The following is a 25,807-nucleotide window of genomic DNA, read 5'->3' on the forward strand; positions in this document are numbered from 1 at the left end:
AAAGGGAAAGCTGGGTTTGAGTTTGGGGGTAATTGCCCTAAACGTTTAGGAATTTGGGGCCAAAAAACAAGCATTTTTCTAGTTTCCAGACAATAACTTGTGTTCAAGTGTACGGATCTCTCTGAAATTGTACTGCAAGGTACCATACCACAAAGGGAAGGCTGGGATTGAGTTTGGGGGTGATGAATCATAAGGGGGTTCAAAAAATTTGAGGGGGGATTTTTTTTTCATTTTTTTTCTTTAAAATTTTCCATTTAAAATTGGTTTTTTCTGATTTATATATAAAAGCAAGTAATAATGATATGGTTTGAATAGGTAAATTAAAAATTTTTGAGTTCTTAGACCACATTCATTCTGTGTCAGAAACCTATGCTGTGTCAAATATTTAATCACAATCCAAATTCAGTGCTGTATCAAGCTTGAATGTTGTGTCCATACTTGCCCCAACTGTTCAGGGTTCGACCTCTGAGGTTGTATCAAGCTGCGCCCAGCGGAGCATTTTATTGTCTCTGCTGAACCCCTAATTTTTCAATCTTCATAAAATAGGATTTCAGACAATAAGTTGTTTACTATCACATATTCATCTGACATACTCATCAGTATAAGGATTGATGAAAAATTAGAAGGGTTCTGTTACATTTGATTTAGTAGGAGATTTTGTGAGCTCATTAAGGCACAGGGTTTTTTTTTGAGGGGTGGTGGGGGGGGATATATACAATAGCACTATTTTCTCATACTGTGAATATTTGTATCATTTGATTTATTCACTTACTTGTTCTTTTAAAGATTAATTCAAAACAGACAGCTACTGCTAAATTGCGGTCCTTATCAGAAGAAGAATCAGTAGGACAAAAAGTACAAATGTTACTAGACCAGGCTGCTGCTGCTTCACAGACCAACACTGATGAGACCATCACACTTCACAGTGCTCAGGGCAATCAGACAGTTACTATATCAGCTGACAATTTACCACAAACCATAGCCATAGAGTCAAGTAATGTGTTAATGAAACATATACAGCCAGGAAGACAGTGGCAAGACCAGGTAAACATGCGTGAATCATACTAAAACTGCCTTGTTCCTTAATGCAGATTGTGACAAGAATACATCAATAAACCATAGCTATGCTACTCAGTGTTCTCCCCAGGATTTTTGGATAGCACCAGGGTAACGCGTGTGAACAGCTTGGTGAAATGATTCATACAATCAGTTGTGTCGCATGGCGTCACTATATTTCTAGTTACTGCAGTTTTTATGTCTCTTGTTTTGTTTTAATACAGTACTGTGGAATGTGTTATGTCTGAATATTATTGGTTAAAAAGATCAATAAGCAGTTTGTATACTTTTAATATTTTTTAAAAATAAACAAAACATGATTCATTACATAATATTCATCTAAATTTAAAGTAATTAAATCTTTTATAAAATCCATGATCAATAAAAAATAAAATATCATTTAAACAGGAATATATATATTGTTAGATATACTGTTCCCAGATTCAAAAGTGAACAAAAATGTTCAATTTAAAAAACTTTCTAGTTTCTAGAAAGAAAGTTGTTGAATGTGAAAGGATTCCTGTCATAAGGAGATATAAAATTAACAAGAACAAAATTGTGTTATAATTTGAACCAGTTTCTATCTTAAATTTTAATAAAAAGAAATTTTTCATAAATTTTAAAACATTTTGCCATAGATTTCATGTACATGTAAATATTAACCTTTCTTGTCTTTGGTGATTATCAAACATAGATACAGACTTAATACTGCACTAAAATCTAAATCTTTATTTGTCATGTGATCCATTTAAAAAGAATTCCTAAATCTATAAATTTATCTTAGGTCTATAGATCTATATACAGTCGATTCCACTTAATTGCATACCGCTTAATAGCATAATTCGGTTAATTGCATACTTTTCTCCTGCACAAAACCATTCCCCATTCATCTAATGTTAAATTGTCCGGTTATATGCATAGCCTTACAAGTGGCCTTTCGGTTAATTGCATAGAAAATATTCGCCAGCTAGATATGCTTAGTTAAAACGGACGAGATTTTTTACCGGAAACGGCAATTTGGTAAGTATATTTTTCTTGAATGCATCATAATTTTCGTTATTATTTCATATTTACTTTTGTGTTATCTAAATAAAGTTTTAAAACAGTTTCTTTCGTGTTTATATGATTATAAAATAAGCCTCGATGTGTACACAGGTAAAGTTTCCCATGTTCTATTTTAAGCCTCGAGGTAAAAAAAATGTCAAACAGGTGATTGTTGTAAAAACACGTCCAATCTATCTCAAAAGGCGTTAATTATTGATTGGATTTCAAACATTGTTCATAGATTACATGTGGGGTGAATTTTAAAAACAATAACCCCTGTTAATTATCGATCATTATCCAATGTGTACTCTCGTAATTCGGCTTGGGGTGATCTACACTTATGTTAAATATTACAGGGCATTTATATATAGTTGAAGAATTTTATACATCAATCTATAATTTTAAATATTCTTTGAAAAGAAAATCAACTTCTAATTATTATATTTTCTCTCTTTCAACACTCGTGTCCTGCAAATAACCCGTACAGGGCCCCATTACCTGTTTTAAACTGCTTTGCATATACGAAACTAACGAGGTTAAAGAAACAGTGTTACATCACTGTGCAAGCGGTAAATACTGCATATCAAAGGCAGTTTAGTACACATTTATTGTTTAAAATGATCATAAACTGTGTAGTATTGTTAAACAGTTAATTTAATCAAAGCGTAACAATGTACATTGTACATCCGGGTCATAGAAACAAATCTATTTTTAGAACAATTAGTTTTATTTTCGTATCTCAGGTAAAGGAAAAGTCGGCACGCAAATAAACTAAATCAAAATGTGTTTATAAACTTTATTGAAAGAATACAAAATAAAATAACATGTATAACACTAGACACATAACTTTTATTAGAATAAATAAGCATTCAATATGTTGTAAGTGGATTATGGACGTTCATCTTTCTTCAGGGATTTCCTTTACTGATCTGTACTATCGATGTTATTTGACTCCGTAATTTGGCATTTCGGATATAAGCATACTCCGCTTAATTGCATAATTTTGTCTGACAAATAGGCTATGCAAATAACCGGAATCGACTGTATAACCATATTTGAATGTCAAAAACAAATTCTCCCTATTTTCCCGCCTAAATGACAGGAAGTAGATATAAATAGATTTAACATGTGCTTATGGATTAAAATTGCAAGATCACTTCTGTTATTCATTAATGATCATATGGATATAGATATCCAGTTTGAAGGTACAGTCATGCATTTTATTTATAAAATTGAATAGATTGCAGTTAATTGTAAATAATCTTGAATATTTACGTGAACTAACTGGGTCATGTGATCCTTCCCCTTTGAATTACTTGTTGACAGTTTGAAACCGGAATATCATGCAATAACTATGTCATAATTAAAGATAATTTTGGCCATGGTTTAATCAGAGACATATAAAACTATAATATAAGTATTGAGCTAACTTTTAACTTTATAATGTACAAAATATGTACCGTCGTGTGTACAACTATCGGGTCAACACGGTTTGTGTACAAAGTATTTGCCGACTTGTCAGGTGGTGAGTGAAGCCTTAAAATAGTTATCTTTGATCATAAAGTTATGATATCTAAATTAAAACACAAAAGAATCATGTAAAAAGTGTTAATTACATCGATTAAATCCAATCAACAAAGGTTAACCTCATAAAGGTAAATCGATCACGTGGTGTAAACAATCCGTGTTGAACTGGTTTGAACTGGTCAAATTTCACCTTGAATTTTACACCGCACGGAAAAGATTTAACAAGTCGTTTAAAACTTTACCGATTTACGATTTTTTAACTGAAAATTTTAGCACCACGGAGAAAAATTATACATCGCGGTAAGAACGATACCACCACGGTAAAAAATTATACATCGCGGGCCCGCGGTCCTTTAAGGGCCTGGGGAGAACACTGCTACTAGGTGTTTAACATGGAAATGATAAGTAAAACATACAGAGAATTGTATCTGTTATTCATTTTACACATAAAAATCTCAGTGTATTTGATTGCCAGAAGTGTTATATAGGACTGCAAAATTTCTGCCGTCGTATAATGGTATGACATTGTTGTCATCGTGTATTTAGATTTTGGCTTTTGGGGCCCATTATCATATTGGTCCACATTGAGGTCCAAAAGGTCCAAAAATAAACTTTGTTCGATTTCATAAAAAATTGAATTTTTTGGGTTCTTTGATATGCTGAATCTAACCATGTATTTAGATTTTGGATATAAGACCATAATAGGTAAATGTCCAATTTCAAATTTTTAAGTTGGACCACACTCATTGTGTACGAAACCTATGCTATGTCAAATGTTTAATCACAATCCAAATTCAAGAGCTGTATTGCATAATTAATAGAAATTGTAAGACATGTAAGTTGATTCATAATTAAAAATAGATACGGCATCAAATTCTAATTATAGAGAAGAAATTATGTATAAATATAGTTTAAAATTTACATTCATATTTCATATTGTATCTTGGATAATTTTTTATAAAATTGATAAACGTAGTAAAAGATAATTCTTTCATGTCTATTTTATTTCAGAATGTTAAAGTAAACAGTGTTCAAAGTGCCCATTCAAGCTCTCCAAGAAGTGGAGAACCCTCACCAGGTTATCTGCAGCAAGTTAGCCCAATTAGTCCTGTCCCTAATACACAGTTGACACCTTCAAGTCCGGTGATGCAGCCACACCCTCAACAAAGGTCATGGAATACAACTGTTTCTCCTGCAAATGTGGATAAAAATGGGTATGGTCTTTAGTAATTGTTTAGATACACTGCAGTTAGTTTGGGTTTTGCTATTTATTCCCAAACACTTCAGGAGGGGGTATACTGGTTTACCTCTGTCCACGAAGCTGACTGTCCATAACACATTTCTGTCACATTTCTTCAAAGCAGGTGCAGGTCATACCACATTGATATATGGCACAAAGCTTCATCTGGTTATGGCATACTGTGTGACATGTTTTTTTAATTTTCCTTCAATATTTTTCTTCCTATATGTTGAAAGCTTATTTCGATACAATGTCATGCATATATTTGAAACTTTCTTCACATTTAATCAACAACATTGAGCATTGTGTAATTAGTGGGAAATAACTCACAACTATATATCTTGTATAACCCGTCTACCAAGCACCTTAACAAACACTTTCATATTTATTCAATACCTATGATTTACTTAAAAAAAAAAATGAGGTCAAAATAAAGGTCTATTTAATAAACTATATCAATTGTAACATATGGGAAAAATCAATACAGCCACCATTCATAGAAAGAAAAAGATACAACGTTATTTGCTCAGATAAGATTCTATTGATTTTTTTGATCAGCAGGTAGTTATGTAATGTTTTATCAAGGCTAATTAGTACATATTAAGTAACTTGTATTTGTCACTGAAATTAATCCAGGGTTTACAGAGAAATTTGTGTTTTAGTGGTGACAATGGGAATTTCATCCAAAAAAATAAAAGATAAAAAGTCTGAGATTAGTCAATTTCAAATTGGCCATTAGAAAAAAAAACTGAATAAGAAACTGAACATCAAAGTCATTTTCCTTGATTACAGGTATATAATTAAAACTCCAGTCTCACAAATTAGGCTACATTTGTCATTTTTGGGGTTGAAATTGGGTTTATTGTATTTGAAAATTAAGAAAATTTTCGTTTTTAGAGAATTTGATGTTTAGGACTTATTTTAATCATTCTATAAAATGTAAAATACACAATTATATTACTACACAGAAATAAATGATGGCAGGATTTCTTTTGTTATAAATGTTTTATTCAATCTATAACTTTTCTTTACAGGGAGGAAGTTAAACCAGCAGAATGCACAATATGTGAAAGAACATTTAAAAATGTACAAGCTTTAAATGGTCACATGCGATGTCATGGAGGATATTTCAAGAAAGTATGAATGCATGATGTTGAAACTCGTTTGTGAAGAATCATTCGAATTTTTAAAATGCAGAAATATAGATTTATCTCAAGTACATTTCTGAGTTATATTTGATACAAACATTTTCACATGATTAGACCTCCTTTTCCCCCCAACTTGTAAAATCTAATGTTTTTATGAAATTGATGCTTATGAAATTCACTAATCAATTATTTTATAACATGTTAATTTTTATGTGATAGTGCAGTACAGTTGATGAAAATGAACAGATATTCTATTGGGATATATATAACTGAAATTATCGTATGTACCCTTGAAAATGGTTATGCAGAACAGTGATGAAAAATTAAAATATCAAACAAATGGACCTTTGTGTAATTTCAGACTTTCTTGCCATTTTAAATACATATTTAAAACCTTTAGTTATGGAAATGCAATTGTGTTATCTTGGAGGAAGTTTTATTGGTTAATAATTGAAAGTAGGAATTATAAAACCTATTTAAAAATTAAAGACTACTAAAAAATATTGTTTAAGATGAAAGCATGAAAAAGCAAATTAGATATTCAAAAAATACTTTGTTTTTTTATGAATGGCAGTATCCAATGTCAAGCCAATCAAAACCATTACCTGATTTTATTTCATAGGAACCAAAGGAAGATAAAAAGACCAAAAAGAATTCCAAGGAGATGGCACCTCCCAAATCAGTGGCACCAAAGGGAAATAAATTGATAGCCAGTATGCCTCATCCTTCACCATTAGACAAAGTAGGATCACCACAGTCAGGACAAGGTTATTATCATATGAATATTATAGAATGAACCTGATGCACAATTATTCTGAGGCAATCATTGAAATTTTTGTGAAATAAAGGAATCATCAACTCCACAAAAAAAATGATTTCGATTAAAGCAGCAGAGTTAAATCAGAAGAACATTTGATTTGCTACATGTTTTGAACTTCAATACAAGGACATTGGGAGGAATATTAATCAGCTATGGTTTTACAACCATAATCGGAAATGTTTATACAAAAGATATGATTAACTTCAGCAATAGACAAATCCAATGTTTGTGTTACATTAGATTTGGTTAATATTATCACACCTACAGACCACTGGTCAACATTTCTGTCCAATGAAAATAGTGAGGCTAGGCAATATTTAAAAGTATTCATATTATTTAACGGCAACATTAATGTTAAATTTTATGCTGTAGATCTGTATTACTTTCTTTATATGTATATTTATGGTCAAATTAGACTATACAATCTGAATTGACCTGAATTGTTCATATTATTTAACAATAACATTAATGGTGAATTTTAAAGGTTCTGCATATGGAAGCCAGTTACAGTCCCCTGTATCAGGAGATTCACCAGTAGGGATTGATGGGTCAGCTATGGTCCTACAACAGTTTGGATTGGATCAGTTACAGGTTGGAGAACCATTCTGGGTAGTCATCCTATTTACATTCATTGACATCATCTAACACTGATATACTTACACATTACTTATTCATCTGTTTTCATTCACTTATCATTTTCAACTTTTACTTGTATCTATATGGAAATTTATTGATTCCTGAATAATGATGCTTTTCTCTTAGAGCTGTAGATCTTTATTACTTTCCTTATTTGTATATTAAGGGTCAAATTAGATTATACAATCTGAATTGACCTGAATTGTTATATCTGGCTTTGCTCAAATAGTTCTAGACATTGTTGTTACTTTACACCCATCATAATTCTTTATTGATATTTTAATATCCTCTCTAAAATCACAGAATTTTTGAGTAAATCATCCTTTATGCATCCTGTAAAATTGCATACCAGACAAGATACCCACAAACTAATATTTTCATTTAGTATAACATAAAATGTGTGGAGATCTGGTCAAGAGCTAGCTGTAATGGAACCTTTTACTTCAGTTGATTATTAATGACAAAGACAACCACATTACATATCTGTAATACTGTAAAATGCACATTTCAGTATTTCAATGAATTTGAGGCAAACAATAGACACTATTTTTTTGTTTGCCTCAACAGAGTGAAAAAGGTTAGATTTGGATGTGCTGTTTCTGGAGGCTGTGGCATTAACAATGAATAAGTTTGTGATTAGGTCAGTTTAAGCGGAAACACTAGTGGAAGTTCAATGATATTGCCTTCTCGGTCATGATCTATTGACTTTGAATCTTTTCCACAGTTTACATGTAAAGTTTGTGGTGAGGTCAAATTAAGATGAAACGCTAATGTTAAGTCAATGATATTTGGTATGCAGTTGTATTGGCCGTTGCAGGTCTCATTTCCATGGAGATTATATCAGGGCTTCCAAAAAATATTTGAGCCAGCCGGACATTTTTTTTTGTCTCACCCCGATTTCTATCCCTTAAGACTCAGAAACAAAAGGAAACCATAGTAATCATTTCAGCATCATATAAATTATGATTGACACAAAAACGGTATTTGACTTGATTTTTTAATATAAATTTCCTTATTCTGATGTTCTGACGTAAACTGTTAAATTGACAGTGCACCATTTGAAGTGTGCAACATCAGCTTACTAATATCTGCTTAAGACTCTTTATTTGTGCAAAATGACGCTGTCAATAACTTCACTTTCGTTTTTGAAAAGTACTGGATGTTGACTTGACAATGGTAAAACACGGTCCAGAGACGGATACGTAAAATCTGTGTAGGTTTACAAAGCACAATTGAGTTATTAAAGTAGCTCTTTCCACTTTATTTCTACAGGAAAAACTTGCAATGAACGTTAGATAAAGGTATCAATGATTTTTTTTGCATTTTTGAAAAATCGGATGCATAATTAAATCTCGCACATGCACACATACACACGAGTGTACTAGTTTAAACAACATGGTTCTGACGATTTTTCACTTAAGACCTTTACTACTACCTTTTTAAATTTTCATCAAATAATAATTATATATGTTTTCTGGTAATCTGATTCTTGTTGACTAAATTATTTAGTGGAAACGGCTGAAATTCAAAAAATAACTTTCAATAGACCGGTCAATGTCCGGTACTAAATAGTTTACCTGTCGCCTGAACAGGTAAAATAAGCTGTCAGAGAACTAATTAGCCTTGATTGTAATGAGAAGGTATTAAAGTAGGGTTTGTTTTGATAGTAATTATTCATCATGTCACTTTTATGACCGGAAATGTGTGGCTGTTTAAGGCAAATGTTCAGGTCAAAACTGAAAAGATCGCATGAACTTCAATTTTTTTGCCTGAACTATGTTATTAAAATGTCCATTTCATCTTCGACACAACAAGTCATTTATATAATTTATCGGACTTGTCCGGAAAATATGACCGTTTTGGAAGCCCTGGATTATATTTCCCTACACCCTCATCATGGTTCATAGACTTTGAAACTTTCACATAGTTTACATCAGTCAAGTAAAATCCGTGTAGGTTTACAAAGCACAATTGAGTTATTAAAGTAGCTCTTTCCACTTTATTTCTACAGGAAAAACTCGCAATGAACGTTGTTATTAAAATGTCCGTTTCATCTTCGACACAACAAGTCATTTATATAATTTATCGGACTTGTCCGGAAAATATGATCGTTTTGGAAGCCCTGGATTATATTTCCCTACACCCTCATCATGGTTCATAGACTTTGAAACTTTCACATAGTTTACATCAGTCAAGTGTTAAAGTGAGTGTTTAGGAAGTACACCACTAATGTACCCTCCTTATTAAATTTCAAGCATTTTTTTTATTCTTCAAAATTATAAGTCAAAAAGTGTTCTACAATGATCACCAGTCATTCAGCTTTCATTTGATAACAAAATTACCAAAATATTTTACATATTTTGAAAGTTACACCCATGCGTAGGAACTATTTTGTGTTAAATATGTACTACTTTCTGGTATGTGCTTTCTGGCCGGGACCGAATTAGTGGTGTTACACCTTTAGGTCAGTTTTAATGGAACTACTGATGGAATGTAAATGGTATTTGGTATGCAGTTGTATTAAGAGGTTATTTGGCCCTGCACCTTCATTCATGGTTCATTGACTTTGGATGCTTTATATAGTTTACATGTTGAAGTATTATCATTTTGATTTCAACATTTGCATTATACTATCAAAATTACACAAAAGTTTGACTTATCTCTGTGTCAACAGTTTATTGTATTTTTGAATTTGTTATTTATTTAATGTATATATCTATATATATTTAGCAACAAATTCAGATACATCAGCAACAGATTCAAGGGGAACAACTGCAGCAGCAACTTCAACAACAGTTACAGGTACTTCAGATGGAACAGACAAATGTAGAGGTGAAGATACAACAATTGAAAGATCAACTACAACAACAGAATCAACAGCTTACACAGAAACAGGTCAGACAGCAAATGGTAATCCACTACTAAACAAATAAATCTTATTATTTCAGGCAGTTGACAAGTACAACATGTTTGTCGAGCCTGCAACTTTTTTCGCAAAAGCGAGACATAGCGATCCTACATTCCGTCGTTGGCGTCCACAAATATTCACTGTGGTTAAAGTTTTTGAAATTTTAATAACTTTCTTAAAATATCCTGGATTTCTACCAAACTTGGACCAAAGCTTGTTTATGATCATAAGATAGTATCCAGAAGTAAATTTTGTAAAAAAAAATCCTGTTTATCCATATTTTACTTATAAATGGACTTAGTTTTTCTGCCAGTTAACATTACATTCACTCTGTGGTTAAAGTTTTTAAAATTTTAATAACTTTCTTAAAATATCCTGGATTTCTACCAAACTTGGACAGAAGCTTGTTTATGATCATAAGATAGTATCTAGAAGGAAATTTTGTAAAAATTTATTTCCTGATTTTCCGTATATTTCTTATAAATGGACTTAGTTTTTATACCCCCGCTTTAAAAAAGTGGGGGTATACTGTTTTACCTCTGTCTGTCCATCCTTCCGTCCGTCAATCCATCCATCCATCCGTCCGTCCGTCCCATTTTTCGTCGCATCTTTCTCAGGAACTACATCATAAGGATTTCTGAAACTTGGTTTCAGGGTTAATATAAGTCAGCTATACTGTGTGATGCGTTTTCAGATTCATCACTCAACAACAAATGCATATTTGGGCTGGGGGTATCATCAGTGAGCAGTAGCTAGCAGTTTCACTTGTTCTTCACGTTAACATTACATACAGTCTGCAGTTAAAGTTTTTAAAACATTTATAAGATTCATAAACCATCCTGGATTTTTACCAAACTTGGACAGAAGCTTCTTACAATCAAAAGATAGTATCTAGAGGAAAATTTTTAATAATTTTTTCCCTATTTTTGTTGAGCCTACGACTAATGGCAAAAGTAGGCGAGACACTGGGTTCCGCGGAACCCTTACGAATTTTTAGATACAAAATTTTGTTGAGCAGTAGCTACAACAACAAAAAAAACAAAGAATAAGGCAATAATAAAAAGAATGTCCTAAGGCAATGTGAAGATTAAAATGACAATTTAAACATGTCAGAAAAGCATCAATAATCCATGTAAATGCATAAACATCAATTCAGACTATTTTTGATATAAAAAGACGACAACCTATTACATCGTCACTTTTTATGTTAAGATCTTTAAAAAAAATGTTCTGACACAGAAAGGAATGCTAGTATCAGAAACTAGATTTTTCATCTGTTATAAGTCCTTAAATATGTCATACGTGGAACTTCTCTTATACTAATACATCAACAAAATTGGAAAATACTGTGGATTCATTATTATTCGTTGGATACCAATTTTCGTGAATTTCGTGGGTACAAGTGAACCACGAAATTAAATGTTCAACGAATGACATATTTTGTATAGGCTTGTACGCAGACTTTCGGTAAAACCACGAAATTAAATATCCATGAACATGCCAATTTTCCCTAATCCACGAAAATTGGTACCCACGAAAATAAATGAATCCACAGTAGAGCAAATAGTATTTACCAAGTCAGCTAGGGCTAAACAAAACAAAAAAGTATTTGCCAAAAAATGGTTGGTTTACAGTATTATGTTAATAGACAATTTGTTTTTAAAAGGAACAGACCATGCAACAGGAATTACAACTCCAGTCAGCACTTCAACAACAGATACAACAGCTACAACTACAGAACACACAACAACTCAAGCAACAGGAGGCACAGAATATTCTTCTGGGATTAACCCAGGAAAGCCACAATATGAAACAGGAACACCACTTACAGGATAAAAAAATGGCAAAGCCACAGGATACAGACATATCAATTCTCCATAATCTACAACACCCTACAGGGACACAATTATTACAAGCCTTTCAACATAACCTTGCAGCCAAACAGGAAGCTGATAGGCAGTTATATGATATACAAGCTATTTTAAAACAGGAAGCAGAAAATCAGACAAATACTCAACAAAATAGAAAACAGCCAATCAGTAAAGAAGATATGGAAAAACATTTGATACAAAGACTGTTCTTACAAGGTGGCAATCCTTCTGCAGAGGCAGCTGTCTCTTTACAGGTACTTTGACTCTTCAAATACTTTCAGTAGTGGGCTGCTTACTTCTTGCTAGTTTATAACAGAAATCAGTTTTGTACACACAAGAAAGAGAATTAAAATTTCTTTCTGACTAATAAATGGATGTATACACAAATTTATTACAGACCTGTTTACATCTACATTTTTTTCAGGTTAAATAAACACTTTTTTTTTTTAATACTGCAAATACTTTTGTCTTAAAAAAACACAAAACACAAAACTTTGTACAATTTCTGTTGTATATAATACATTTTTATTGTTGTGCTGAAATCTGATGCTTGATCTTTATTATTTGATATTTGACCAGCAGCAGATTGAGCAACAGAAAGCCAGTCTTCCACCTACATCTCAGCCACAGCATGTAAATAGTATACTTTTGGAAAAGATGAAACAGAAACAACAGCAAGAGAGACAGCAGCAACAGATGTTAAAGACGATACAACAGCCATATAACCCTGGACAATTACCAACTCTCATACATCATCATCCTCAGGTGAAAGAAGAAACCAAACTTGATACTGCTTCCGTCCCTACTTCTCAGGTGAGTTTCCTGTCCTTACACTTCGAAGGTATGTTTCCTGTACTTTTATTAGATTTTTGCATCACTGTTTGTTTTATTAGGTCTTTCCACTTTTCCGTGGAAAGACCTATTGGTTTTCTTCTGATTATAAGGTCTTTCCACTTTTCCGTGGAAAGACCTATTGGTTTTGTTCTGATTATTATTATTATTATTATTTTTTTTTTTTTCTTCCGCCTAATTTTTTTTCCTTCACTGTTTTTTGGTTTCGCAAGATGTCGCTTAGACATGGTATATGATATCGAACAGTTAATACGCTTTTGAAACTGACACCGCGTAACCAAAAACTTTTCGATGTAAGAGTTACCTCTCCAAACACTGTTTTTCTTGTTATTACTTATACGTCGCAACCGCATAAGAAACCGACTAATTTATTTTACGAAATTGCTCATTATATGCTCAGGATGATTTGATTAATTTTGACCAAAGCTATCCGGAGACTCCATATGAGAGTTATTTCCCCTTATGCATTTGATATAAGTGATGTGCATTTGTAACTGAAAAACAATAATTTATATAGACCTGAGGTCTTTTGATTTGAGGTCCTCTGTCCAAAAAAAAAGAAAATAAGGTCAAGGTCAAAGGTCAAGGTCATATTCCAAATTTTGATTTCGGCTTGTTATCACTTATTTTCAGAGATTGTATAAGATATCGACAAAATATTTTTACAGAATTGTTAGTTGCGACATGTTGTAACACGTAAATTTTAGTTGAAAGGGTACGTGTACATTTAATGGGAGTTTTCGCCTCTTTTATATCTAATATTAGCTGTATGGTAATATAACTCATTAACAATATATAGTAGAGACCTAGAGTGTTTTGATTTGAGGCCCTTGTTTCATGACCTTGAAATTGGGGTCAAGGTCAAAGTTAGATTTGACGTTCTAGATTTTGACCCTTGCATTAACTTTTAATGTATGCCTGATAAAGCTATGGTACTTTGTGCATTAAGTTGCAAGTCATATGACCTTGAAAAAATCTACCGGAAATGACCTTTTGTAAACCGGAAGTAGCTATTTCTTGTCCATATTTAATGTAAAAGTACATAGAACCATATATTTTTGGAATCAGTGTCAAGTAAACTATCAAATGATACCGGAAGTGACCTTTTTCAAACAGGAAGTAACAAATTATCTCCCTTATTTCAAACAAAAATGTATAGAAACCATATATTTTTAAATTCAGCGTATAATAAGCTATCATTTGGCGCTGAAAATTACATTTCTAACCGAGTTTTAATATTTTTCACATCAAAATATATTGTTTCAGGGGGAAAGACCTTCAATTGTTCTCTGAACAATTGGTTTTTAATTGTTATTGTTATTGTATTATGTGTGAAGCTTTTGGATCTGTTGGACACCTTCTTCCTGTTTTCAGATACTTTGAAATACATGTGGGGACATGCTTAGCATGACAACACATACATTGTTGTTGATCTAAAATCGCTTAATACTTGTGACAAAATTATGAAAAGTACTGGAGTTATTTAGAATGGCTCTATACATGTAGTCTACATAAGGTATAAATCATTCACTTAAGGTATTTACACTGAAGTAATAATGTTTTAATATTTGTCTTTTCATTTTCAGGTACCCAGGCCATTGCATTTACAAAGACAGGTGTCTTTTGAAGAAATGCAAAATCAGCCACAACACAGTATTGAATTAACAAGTCCTCAACAAATAACTCATCAACAACTTCAACAATTACTGCAACAAAGGAATGACACTCTTAATAGTCAGCAGCCTCCAAATAATTTATCAGATTCTCATGGCATGCAACATATGGACTTATCTCCACCACCTTCCCTAACTCCAACATCAATTCAATCAAATCTACAGACAGCTATAGCTCAGATACCTCTGTTTGCATTGAAAACTCCAACTGAAATAGGAAGTATGGGACAATTCAACCAACTACCACAGTCAAAAATTGTAACAACTTCTGCTGAAAGTCCGGACTTGTCTCTTATCTTGGAAACAATCGATAATGATCAAAAGACGTCATTGTCAAGTGCTAAAACTTTACCTCAACATTCACAGCCAAATCAAGATAATTTATGGACTACCCTACCTAAAACTAATCATGGACATTTGACTGATGCAAGAAAATCAACTGTGAACTATTCTCAGATATTTAATGAAAAGGTACATGGAGCAGAAATGTTCTTTGGACCTAAAAATGTGCCATTTTTAGATTCTGCTTTACATAAAATGGGAACTGATCCCCCATTGCATAAACCTGAGGCCATAAAACCTGAGAAGGCAGCTGATCAAAACCCTTTTGCATTCCCTGTTGGGAATGGGGCTCAAAATGACTTCGCACATCCTGACACTATAAAAAATCCTAAACACCACAGACACAAACCTATCGCTAATCAACATACAGAATTGAAGCGAAGGCTGTCTGTAGGTAGTGAATGTGATCTTAATTCTAGTGTTTTACCAGGAATGATCAATAATAATAATAAGGGCTATAGTGCTAAATTTCCTTCAAATAGTGCTCAGAATATATTATCTGTCAAACCGCGGATGAGAAGTAAATCTGGTGATGATTTTAAATACTTTAGATCTAAAAGTGAGGATCATACATTCATGAGACCCAGAAGTCAAACTGAGGAATGTTTATGGAAATATAAACAAAAATCTGAAGATTCATGGGATCAGGCTTTATCAAAATCAGATGGTGCTGGACTGTTCAGAAATCCTAATTCACTCACAACTCCTCTTCATTTACGAATGAAACGTAAGCATCGACCAGCACCATTATTCATTCCGAGACATGGGTCACTACATGGTGGATTCCAAAGTAGATTAAGATCTCCACGAGTATTAACAGCTAGTGAACACAAGGGTAATACGCCTCCTCCATACACTCCACCACCAATGTTGAGTCCTATACGTAGTGGTTCTGGACTGTTTTGGACGATACAGAAACCTCCAATGACACCCATGACAGCTCCTATCACACCTAGGACTAGCATTTTATCAATGTCCAGAAGTAAGTAAAATTTTACATTCAATACTAAGGAATATATATTTATATATGTAACTAGATACCTCTACTTTAGATAATCCACATTTATACACTATGAAGGTGACCTTCAAATGATTGTCCTGAATATGCTTGAAATATTTGCTACTGAACATTCAACAACTAGCAGTCATATGAGTATTTTTTATACCAGGAGCTGAAAATAACTTGCATTACTTAGAAAATGTTTTCAAATTTAATAACAGTACATGTATTTATGGATGTGCAAATTATTACAAGTAGAAGAAAATGTTTAAACAGGAAATGGGGTTCAGGTTATACATTCGACATTAACCAAACAACACCTGGCTATCAAATTGAACAATTATCTCTGCTATGAAAAACAGACAGTCACTTTATATAGTTAACTTTCTACTTGGGCAAAGAAGTATAGAATTACACTAAAAACTGTATTACCACCCTCAATTGATTATATTGCAGCCTGATTTTCTGTCAGGTTTTCACATTTTCCAATGATGATTTGATAAGGTAATCCCTCAAACCATTACCTAACTAGTACCATTCTGGGGTTTAAGGTTTTAATGAAAATGTTACAAGAATGTTTAGTAAATATATATACAGAAGCAAATAAACAGAAATTTACGAAATGTTTATGTAATAGATGGCAGTATTGGGAGTGCTCAACCAGATGTTTCCAAGCCAGAGTTGCCAGATGATGAAGAACCACCAGAAACTGATATTCTACCGTAAGTTATATATATTAAAGGAATACTTTGTAAAGGCATGTTAACTATACTTAAAAAGATTTCATAAAATAAGCTAATAGAACCAAAATATACTTGCATATAAATGTGTGTAAAAGAAAATATTTTTAGTCCTTATTTTCATTTTCAGTACTTCCAGACAATTCTAGATAAGTGAGGTTTAAGTATAAATCATAGTATTCTCAGTCATTAAAAAATTAAGATGGGGTATCATTACCAATGAGACAACTCTCCACCAGAGACCAAATAATGTAGAAGTAGGCAACTGTAGGTCACTGTACAGCCTTCAACAATGAGCAAAACCGATACCACATAGTAAACTACAAAAGGCCACTAAAATAGCAAATGTAAAACAATTTATGTACAAAACAATAATGAAAAGCAAATGTGATATACAGCAACAAAAGACAACCACAGAATTACAGGCTTCTGACTTTGGACGTATACAGAATGTGATGGAGTTAAACACTTATGCAGGTGTGCCAACCCTCCCCTAACCTGGGACAGTGGTGTAAAAGCACAGCATAAGAACAAACTACAAATCAGTTAAAAATGGCTCATCAGATCTATACAAAACAAAGTACAGATCTGAGAGTACTCACAGCTACTGAAATCTAGTTCAAAACTAATAACAACTAATATAAATAAAATCATGTATCTTAGACTGAAATATCAATCTGTAAACATCCAACTTCCATTGGATTTAGTGTAATTATAAGTCAAGTTTGTTTATAAGAAAATCATTTACTTGTTAAGATACACATACATTCTATGTTTATTGTAGACATGTAAATATTGGATCTCAGTACCAAGCAGAGATTCCACCATTTAACTGTAAGTTTGTATTCAGAATGTCATTTGGCACCTGCAACAGTACTTATCAATTCATTCAATTACATTAAAAGGCTTGTATAGTCCACGGTTTTATTCTCCAAAATTGACCCTGACAGCAGGGGTGCAGACTATAGAGTACAATAAGCAAGAAATAAGAGAGAAAATTTCAATTTCGCGATGTGGTTTGTTTACGTTCCGCCATGTTTGTTATTGACATTGTAGAGGGGGCTCATCATTTTTCAAACCAATAATTTTACCCAATCCATATTAATAGTTTATTTTTATTCAATATCAAATTAATACTGATAAATTTAAAAATTAAATGCTTCATTACAAAATTCTTGTTTCTTTTCAATGCATTGCTAAATATAAACTGGTATCTACTTGAATGAAATCTTACAAAAAAGTAATAAAAGACAACCGTAAACCAGCTTACGATGTGTAAACTACAAAACGTAATCGGTTATTATTCGTTCCGTTTTGGTGTTTCCTATTGACAAATATGTTTTGAATTAGATTAAGACCCTTCAAATATTAATGTGATAGATATATTAAACACTGTTTTACATAAGGAGGGAACTGTTTTACTTTCAAAGTTGTATTATAGTGATTTCTATTATGTACGGATTTGGACTCTCACCGGGTTTTTTCATCTTTTTTTACACGTGCTTTTCAAACTTCCGGTTTAAACATACACAAGTTTCTAAATTGTTTTTTGTATGATTTAGACTTATTTTAACCAGCGTGAAGAATTTTAGAACCATTTACAAGCAGTTTCAGCTTCTGTTTGGTGATGGAAAATAGGTTTTTCCAAGAAAATACCGCAAACAACCACACACGATTTAAAATTACCGGAGTTTCATTAAACCTTTTCTAACAGTTACAAAAAGTTTTTTCACCTGAAATTTCGTGGGGAGAAGGGGGTGTGGACTATGTACCAGTGCTAACTATACAAGCCCGATTACGGTATTAAGTTTTTTTCTCTAAATAAGTCATTGAATTTCTTGTTCACAAGCTGTTATACTTTATATTAAGGATGTTCGCTACTCTTGCTTTTGAATTTTTGCCAAATATTCAGAATTTTTCTTTCCATAATTTGATTACATATAGTTTAAAATGTCATCTTTGAAAATCTTATAAAATCCTTGTTATTTTTTCATAGTTTTTGAAAGGGAAAAGGTACCATTGTTAGAAGTATGAAAGATCTAGAGAGAATCATTTCCTGCCAAATATTCAACTGATTATATCTCAAAAACAAGGACACAGACTTAAATCATACTACTTTTTATGTTCCCTTATTAATATTCTATCAATTTATTACAGTCTTTTTAAAAGCTTTTTATTTTGAAACGGAGGAGCAAACATCCTTCATTACCTAAATATTTTGAGAGATAAATGAAAAACAAGATATAAATTGCTGGCTTGTTAAAAGTCAAATATGTAGGAAATATTCAATGAGACAATGACTCAAAGAATCATAGATTTTTAAAATTTAGCATGTCTCTAGACGATTGGCAATAATATTGGATATTTTAAAATATATCATGTACATACAGGTCGTAAAAAAGAGGCATTAACTTGTGTATCCAAAGAAGATTTGGTGTTTGATCATGAAAGAATTAAGGACTGTTCTGATAATGAAGGTAAGTGAAGTAGAAGGATTTATTGTCATAGCAAATTGGATCTGTTTTGAAATTACATCCAAATTCTTAATTCAGTCAAATCAGTATGACCAAATACTACTGTTGTTGGACAATGTTAGGCTTGATTAATGATATAATAAAGTGCAATGTCATCACAGGCAGTCCACTAGTAACAATTATCTTGAATACAGGAAATATTTTCTGCTTGATATTAAGCAAACAACTACCTATCAATCCATTGATTTAAATGTATGATAAACGAAATGATAGTGCTGTAGTGAAATACATTCTTGTACTTCCATTCTATTTTGTATAAATGTGTTTTGTTACTGGATTATTGGTAACATAATTCATACAGTTTTTAAATGAGATATAATATTATAGTGCTATTAACTGACTGTTTCTGGCCCTGTTATAGATGCGAGGTTAGTGTACTGGCCCTGTGACTCGGTAGATTCCAGGGCCAATACATCTGATAGAGAATCTATAACAGGACCAATACACCTTATCGCTATTCCCGCTTGACCCGAGAATCTGTCCCGCTCGAACTTTTGACGTCATACAACAATCACTTTTCCATTGTGGCGTCAGACATTTTCTATTATGACGTCAAAATTTTACGGGAACTTGTGTGATGTCCATTAATGGCGGACAAATAGCGATAAGGTGTATACAGAAACAGCCAGTTCATAACACTTTTTTAAATGATTCAAATTCTTCTATTAAACTAAGAAACTTACTCTGAAGAAGATACAGGAATTCATATTTGAATTTGTCTTTCAGCAGTCATGATGCATTTTTGTCATTATGGATGAAATTTATATTTTCTCGTCCAAATACTTAATTTATACTTATTCAATTCATTTTAAGCATTCTTACTCTTCAGTCATCGTCGTTCTGATGATTGATCAAAGGAAATGAAACAGTGATTATAAAAGTTTTACTTGGAAAGGCTGTGGAATATTTGTGTTTCAAATCGTTACAAATCACAGAACATCATTTAACTTTTTTTTATGTTATTTTAAGTTTCAAAATGTGAAATGAATATATCTTATGCTTAATGATAGGTCCAAAGTTAGGCGAAGTGTAAAAAAATTGAAACCAGAAGTGAATGTCTCGTATAAGACGATGGGCTAATATGGTCTTTTTAGTTATTGGACCAGGCCGAAAAGCAATATAAACTCGTGATTTATATCAACAGGGCGACATCAATTGTATTGCACATGCTGATTTATCCGTTTAAGGGCTGATTTGCTCAAATGATTTAATAAACTGAATTATGTTATATATTAAAATTCATTGTATGGGGATGGCAGTTTGGAAGGCACCTAATATTAATGATAATGGGGTATTTGGATTCAAAACAATTTTCACACAATAATGCATAAAATTTCTGATTATATCAAAAAATATACTGTTTAAGTTCTTGAGTGGAAAAAGCACCTTCCAACACTTTTAAACTCAAATCAGTTGCTCAATACTTATAGTTTTGTAGAAAGTTTAATATTTACTTTACTTTTACTTTCAGTGCAATATTTTCAAGAGTTTGCTAACAGTGCAGCAGTTAGGGGTAATGGTTGTAATACAGAATATGCTCTCCATTTACTTCACTTGGCAAAGGGCAATATACAGGTACTTACATTCAGAGCATTGGTTTTCAATGTAATATTTGTTATGCTAATGTAATTCATTAATAATGATAATTTTCATTGGACATTGACAAATATTTTGAAGGGTGAGATTCCACCTTCTACCAGTCCAGAATTAAGGAAAGCCATGTATGTAATTTCTCAAAAAAAAATCTCATTTTGTGCCTCAAAATCTTCTTTTTGTCAAATTATATTTGAATTGTTCTGAATTGTATCAGAAGAATAATACGTCTAGTGTTTATGTTTGACCACTGGAGCATACCTATGACGTCACATTGTTTATATGCCAAAGACGATGTAAGTTTCACTTACTTTTTATACGACCGCAAACAAATTTTGTGGTCGTATATTGGTATGACGTTGTCGTCGTCGTCCGAAGACACATTGGTTATCGCACGATAACTTTAGTTTAAGTGAATGAATCTCTATGAAATTTTACCATAAGGTTCAATACCACAAAAGGAAGGTTGGGATTGATTTTGGGGGTTATGGTACCAACAGTTAAGGAATAAGGGGCCAAAAATAAGCATTTTTGTAACTTCCAGACATAACTTGTGTGTAAGTGTATGGATATCTCTGACATTGTACCACAAGGTTTGATACCACAAAGGGAATGCTGGGATTGATTTTGGGGGTAATTGCCTCAAAATTTTAGGAATTAGGGGCAAAAAACAAGCATTTTTCTAGTTTCATGACAATAACTTGTGTGTAAGTGTATGGATCTTTCTGAAATTGTACTACAAGGTTCCATATCACAAAGGGAAAGCTGGAATTGAGTTTGGGGGTAATTGCCCAAAATGTTCTGGAATAAGGGGCCAAAAATAAGCATTTTTCTAGTTTCCAGACAATAACTTGTGTTGAAGTGTATGGATCTCTCTGAAATTGTACTGCAAGGTACCATACCACAAAGGGAAGGCTGGGATTGACTTTGGGGGTAATTACCTCAAAATTTTAGGAATTAGGGGCAAAAAATAAGCACTTTTCTAGTTTCGGGACAATAACTTGTGTGTAAGTGTATGGATCTTTATGAAATTGTACTACAAGGTTCCATATCACAAAGGGAAAGCTGGGTTTGAGTTTGGGGGTAATTGCCCTAAATGTTTAGGAATTTGGGGCCTAAAAACAAGCATTTTTCCAGTTTCCAGACAATAACTTGTGTTCAAGTGTATGGATCTCTCTGAAATTGTACTGCAAGGTACCATACCATAAAGAGAAGGCTGGCATTGAGTTTGGGGATGATGAATCAGAAGGGGGTTCAAAAAATTTGGGGGAGGGATTTTTTTTTCCTTTTTTTATACGACCGCAAAAATTAAAAATTTTTTGGTCGTATATTGGTATGATGTTGGCGTCGTCGTTGTCCTGCGTCGTCCGAAGACACATTGGTTTTCGCACTCTAACTTTAGTTTAAGTGAATGGATCCCCATGAAATTTTACCATAAGGTTCAATACCACGAAAGGAAGGTTGGGATTGATTTTGGGGGTTATGGTACCAACAGTTCAGGAATTAGGGGCCAAAAATAATCATTTTTGTAACTTCCAGACAATAACTTGTGTGTAAGTGTAAGGATCTCGCTGACATTGTACCACAAGGTTCCATATCACAAAGGGAAGGCTGTAATTGATTTTGGGGGTAATTGCCTCAAAATTTAAGGAATTAGGGGCCAAAAAAGGGGCAAAAAACAAGCATTTTTCTAGTTTCATGACAATAACTTGTGTGTAAGTGTTTGGATATTTCTGAAATTGTACTACAAGGTTCCATATCACAAAGGGAAAGCTGGAATTGAGTTTGGGGGTAATTGCCCGAAACGTTTAGGAATTGGGGGCCAAAAAGGGGCCAAAAATAAGCATTTTTCTAGTTTCCAGACAATAACTTGTGTTCAAGTGTATGGATCTCTCTGAAATTGTACTGCAAGGTACCATACCACAAAGGGAAGGCTGGGATTGAGTTTGGGGGTGATGAATCATAAGGGGTTCAAAAAATTTGGGGGGGGGATTTTTTTTTTTCTTTTAAAATTTTCCATTTTAAGTTGGTTATTTCTGATTTATATTTAAAAGCAAATAATAATGATATGGTAGGAGATACACACCAAACAGGATGTGTAAATAATTATATAATAAGTATTGTGCAATAGCAAGAAATTTTCAATTGCACAGTATTGCACAATAGCAAGAAATCTTCAATTGCACAGTATTGCGCAATAGCAAGAAATATCCAATAGCACAATATTGCGCAATAGCAAGAAATTGTCAATTGTGCAGTATTGCACAATAGCAAGAAATATTCAATTGCACAGTATTGTGCAAAAGAAGATACTTCGTATAAATTGCTTATTTCTTGATCAATTTCAATGGGGTTTTATTCTTGAATTCTTGGGGTTCTTTAATATGCTGAATCTAACCGTGTATTAAGTTTTTGGATTTTGGGCCCCGTTTTTAAATTGGTCCACATTGAGGTTCAAAGGGTCCAAAATTTAACTTTGTTTGATTTTGTCAAAAATTGAATTATTGGGGTTCTTTGATATGCCGAATCTAACCGTGTATTTAGATTCTTAATTTTTGGTTCCGTTTTCAAATTGGTCACCATTAAGGTCCAAAGGGTCCAAAATTAAACTTAGTTTGATTTTAACAAAAATTGAATTTTTAGGGTTCTTTGATATGCTGAATCTAAACATGTATTTAGCTTTTTGATTATGGGCCCAGTTTTCAAGTTGGTCCAAATCGGGGTCCAAAATTAAACTTTGTTTGATTTCAACAAAAATTGAATATATGGGGTTCTTTGATATGCTGAATCTAACCATGTATTTAGATTTTTGATTTTTGGGCCCCGTTATCAACTTTGTCCACATTGAGGTCAAAAGGGTCCAAAATTAAACTTTGTTTGATTTCATCAAAAATTGAATTCTTAGGGTTCTTTGATATGCTGAATGTAACCATGTATTTAGATTTTGGATATTGGACCATAATAGGTGAATGTCCAATTCAAAATTTTTAAGTTCTTAGACCACATTCATTCTGTGTCAGAAACCTATGCTGTGTCAAATATTTAATCACAATCCAAATTCAGAGCTGTATCAAGCTTGAATGTTGTGTCCATACTTGCCCCAACTGTTCAGGGTTCGACCTCTGCTGTCGTATCAAGCTGCGCCCTGCGGAGCATTTTATTTTTCTTTAAAATTTTCCATTTTAAATTGGTTATTTCTGATTTATATATAAAAGCAAACAATAATGATATGGTTTAAATAGGTAAATTAAAAAATTTTAAGTTCTTAGACCACATTCATTCTGTGTCAGAAACCTATGCTGTGTCAAATATTTAATCACAATCCAAATTCAGTGCTGTATCATTTTTAAGTCAAATTATTTACTAAAATGGAATTTATTTCAAATTGTGGCATCAAAATGGAGATAACTGTATTGTATTTTAAGCTTGGCATTGGTAAACTTGGATTTACTGTCACAAATTTTCGTTTACCTAGCTCCGCTACACATCGCTAGGTAAACTCAATTTGCTACAGTAAAATCTACATTTTATGAGGGCCAAGCCTAAAATACAATACAATTATCTAAGTCAACATTTAAGAAAAGGCACACTCTGCACTTTAAAACTTGAAAAGGGAATATTAATAGAAAACATGAAAATAATGACTTTCAAAATGTATAGTAACAATACCATTTTCTGTCTATGATGAATAACAAAAATTGAAAATTTTGAAAACCATATTTTTTATGAAATGTAGACAAAATCAAATGTATCTTTTCTCCTTTTCATTGTTGGTAATGGTGATAACAATAGTAGATTATAATTAAATAAAAATTCAAAAATAAACAGTTGCAAGAAAGACCTGCTATTCCATTAAAATGGATGTTGAAGGGTAGGAAGATAAATCCTCCTCAACCAATACACTTTCAACATAAATTTAATGGAACAGCATTATTCATATTTAATAGTTGATATTTTTTTCTTTAAAATAAATACTCTGGTAAGCATAGAGATATGTTGAATGCTTTATTGTATACAGTAAATTCAGATATCTTTGTAATGTTTTTATTATGAAAGTGGTGATGGGATAGGTTTCACAAACATAAAAACGTTCATTCTAAATTTTCTGAAATGGCTTTATTTTATCTTTTGTCAATTATTCAACATTGGCTATAATAAATGCATGCAAAAACTTCTTAATTTACAGTATATGTTTTTTTTTCTGTAGAAAGCCATGCTGATGTTAATGGAAACTTCTAAGGAATTGCCTGCTCACCATACATTACTATCTTTTACATATCAAGGTATAAATATATTGTCATATACAATTTATATTGGGAGATTTATTCTAAGTACAGTAGACTCCACCTAATCGGATATCAGCTAAACAAATATATTGGCTATTGTAATATTATTTCAAAACACCAAACCCTTCCCTATATGTTTAATGTTGATTTTATCGTGTAATCGAATATCTGATATAAAAATAAATTGACAAATAGGGTAAGAATATTCAGGAAAATTTTGTCAAAACCATGCACAATCGGAATTTTCAATGTTTTTATGCCCCACCTACGATAGTCTGTCCTGCTTCAGGTTAAAGTTTTTGATGAAGTTGAAGTCCAATCAACTTGAAACTTAGTACACATGTTCCCTATGATATGATTGTTCTAATTTTAATGCCAAATTAGAGTTTTGACTCCAATTTCACAGTCCACTGAACATAGAAAATGATAGTGCGAGTGGGGCATCCGTGTACTATGGACACATTCTTGTTCTGACAGGAAATGGACCTTGAAGTTACGCAATTACAATCTTGCAGACAAGAAAATTTTGTTTTTACT

The 25,807-nt window shown here is 32.5% G+C and overlaps 1 protein-coding gene and 1 long non-coding RNA gene across 5 annotated transcripts in view; both read left to right on the forward strand.

Moving 5' to 3' along the window:
- The window catches only part of LOC127698551 (uncharacterized), a 57,217-nt gene that overhangs the window by 21,838 nt on the left and 9,572 nt on the right, over positions 1-25,807 (forward strand). The window contains exons 5-18 of one of the 4 annotated variants that reach the window (XM_052202036.1): positions 787-1,044; positions 4,639-4,841; positions 5,902-6,004; positions 6,638-6,782; positions 7,320-7,444; positions 10,202-10,381; positions 12,046-12,504; positions 12,830-13,063; positions 14,689-16,099; positions 16,755-16,839; positions 17,642-17,691; positions 19,248-19,334; positions 20,863-20,966; positions 25,192-25,267. In XM_052202036.1, the coding sequence (XP_052057996.1) occupies positions 787-1,044; positions 4,639-4,841; positions 5,902-6,004; positions 6,638-6,782; positions 7,320-7,444; positions 10,202-10,381; positions 12,046-12,504; positions 12,830-13,063; positions 14,689-16,099; positions 16,755-16,839; positions 17,642-17,691; positions 19,248-19,334; positions 20,863-20,966; positions 25,192-25,267 (3,520 nt within the window). The remainder of the gene's footprint in view (positions 1-786; positions 1,045-4,638; positions 4,842-5,901; positions 6,005-6,637; positions 6,783-7,319; positions 7,445-10,201; positions 10,382-12,045; positions 12,505-12,829; positions 13,064-14,688; positions 16,100-16,754; positions 16,840-17,641; positions 17,692-19,247; positions 19,335-20,862; positions 20,967-25,191; positions 25,268-25,807) is intronic. The other 3 variants (XM_052202037.1, XM_052202038.1, XM_052202039.1) reach the window with 3 other exon arrangements.
- Positions 21,010-22,982, forward strand: LOC127698589 (uncharacterized). The gene is made up of 2 exons (XR_007980894.1): positions 21,010-21,577; positions 22,574-22,982. It is a non-coding gene; the product is annotated as an uncharacterized LOC127698589 (long non-coding RNA).

The sequence above is a fragment of the Mytilus californianus genome, unplaced genomic scaffold (genome assembly GCF_021869535.1).
Source record: "Mytilus californianus isolate M0D057914Y unplaced genomic scaffold, xbMytCali1.0.p SCAF_4, whole genome shotgun sequence".
In the NCBI taxonomy this organism is placed as follows: Eukaryota; Metazoa; Mollusca; class Bivalvia; order Mytilida; family Mytilidae; genus Mytilus; species Mytilus californianus.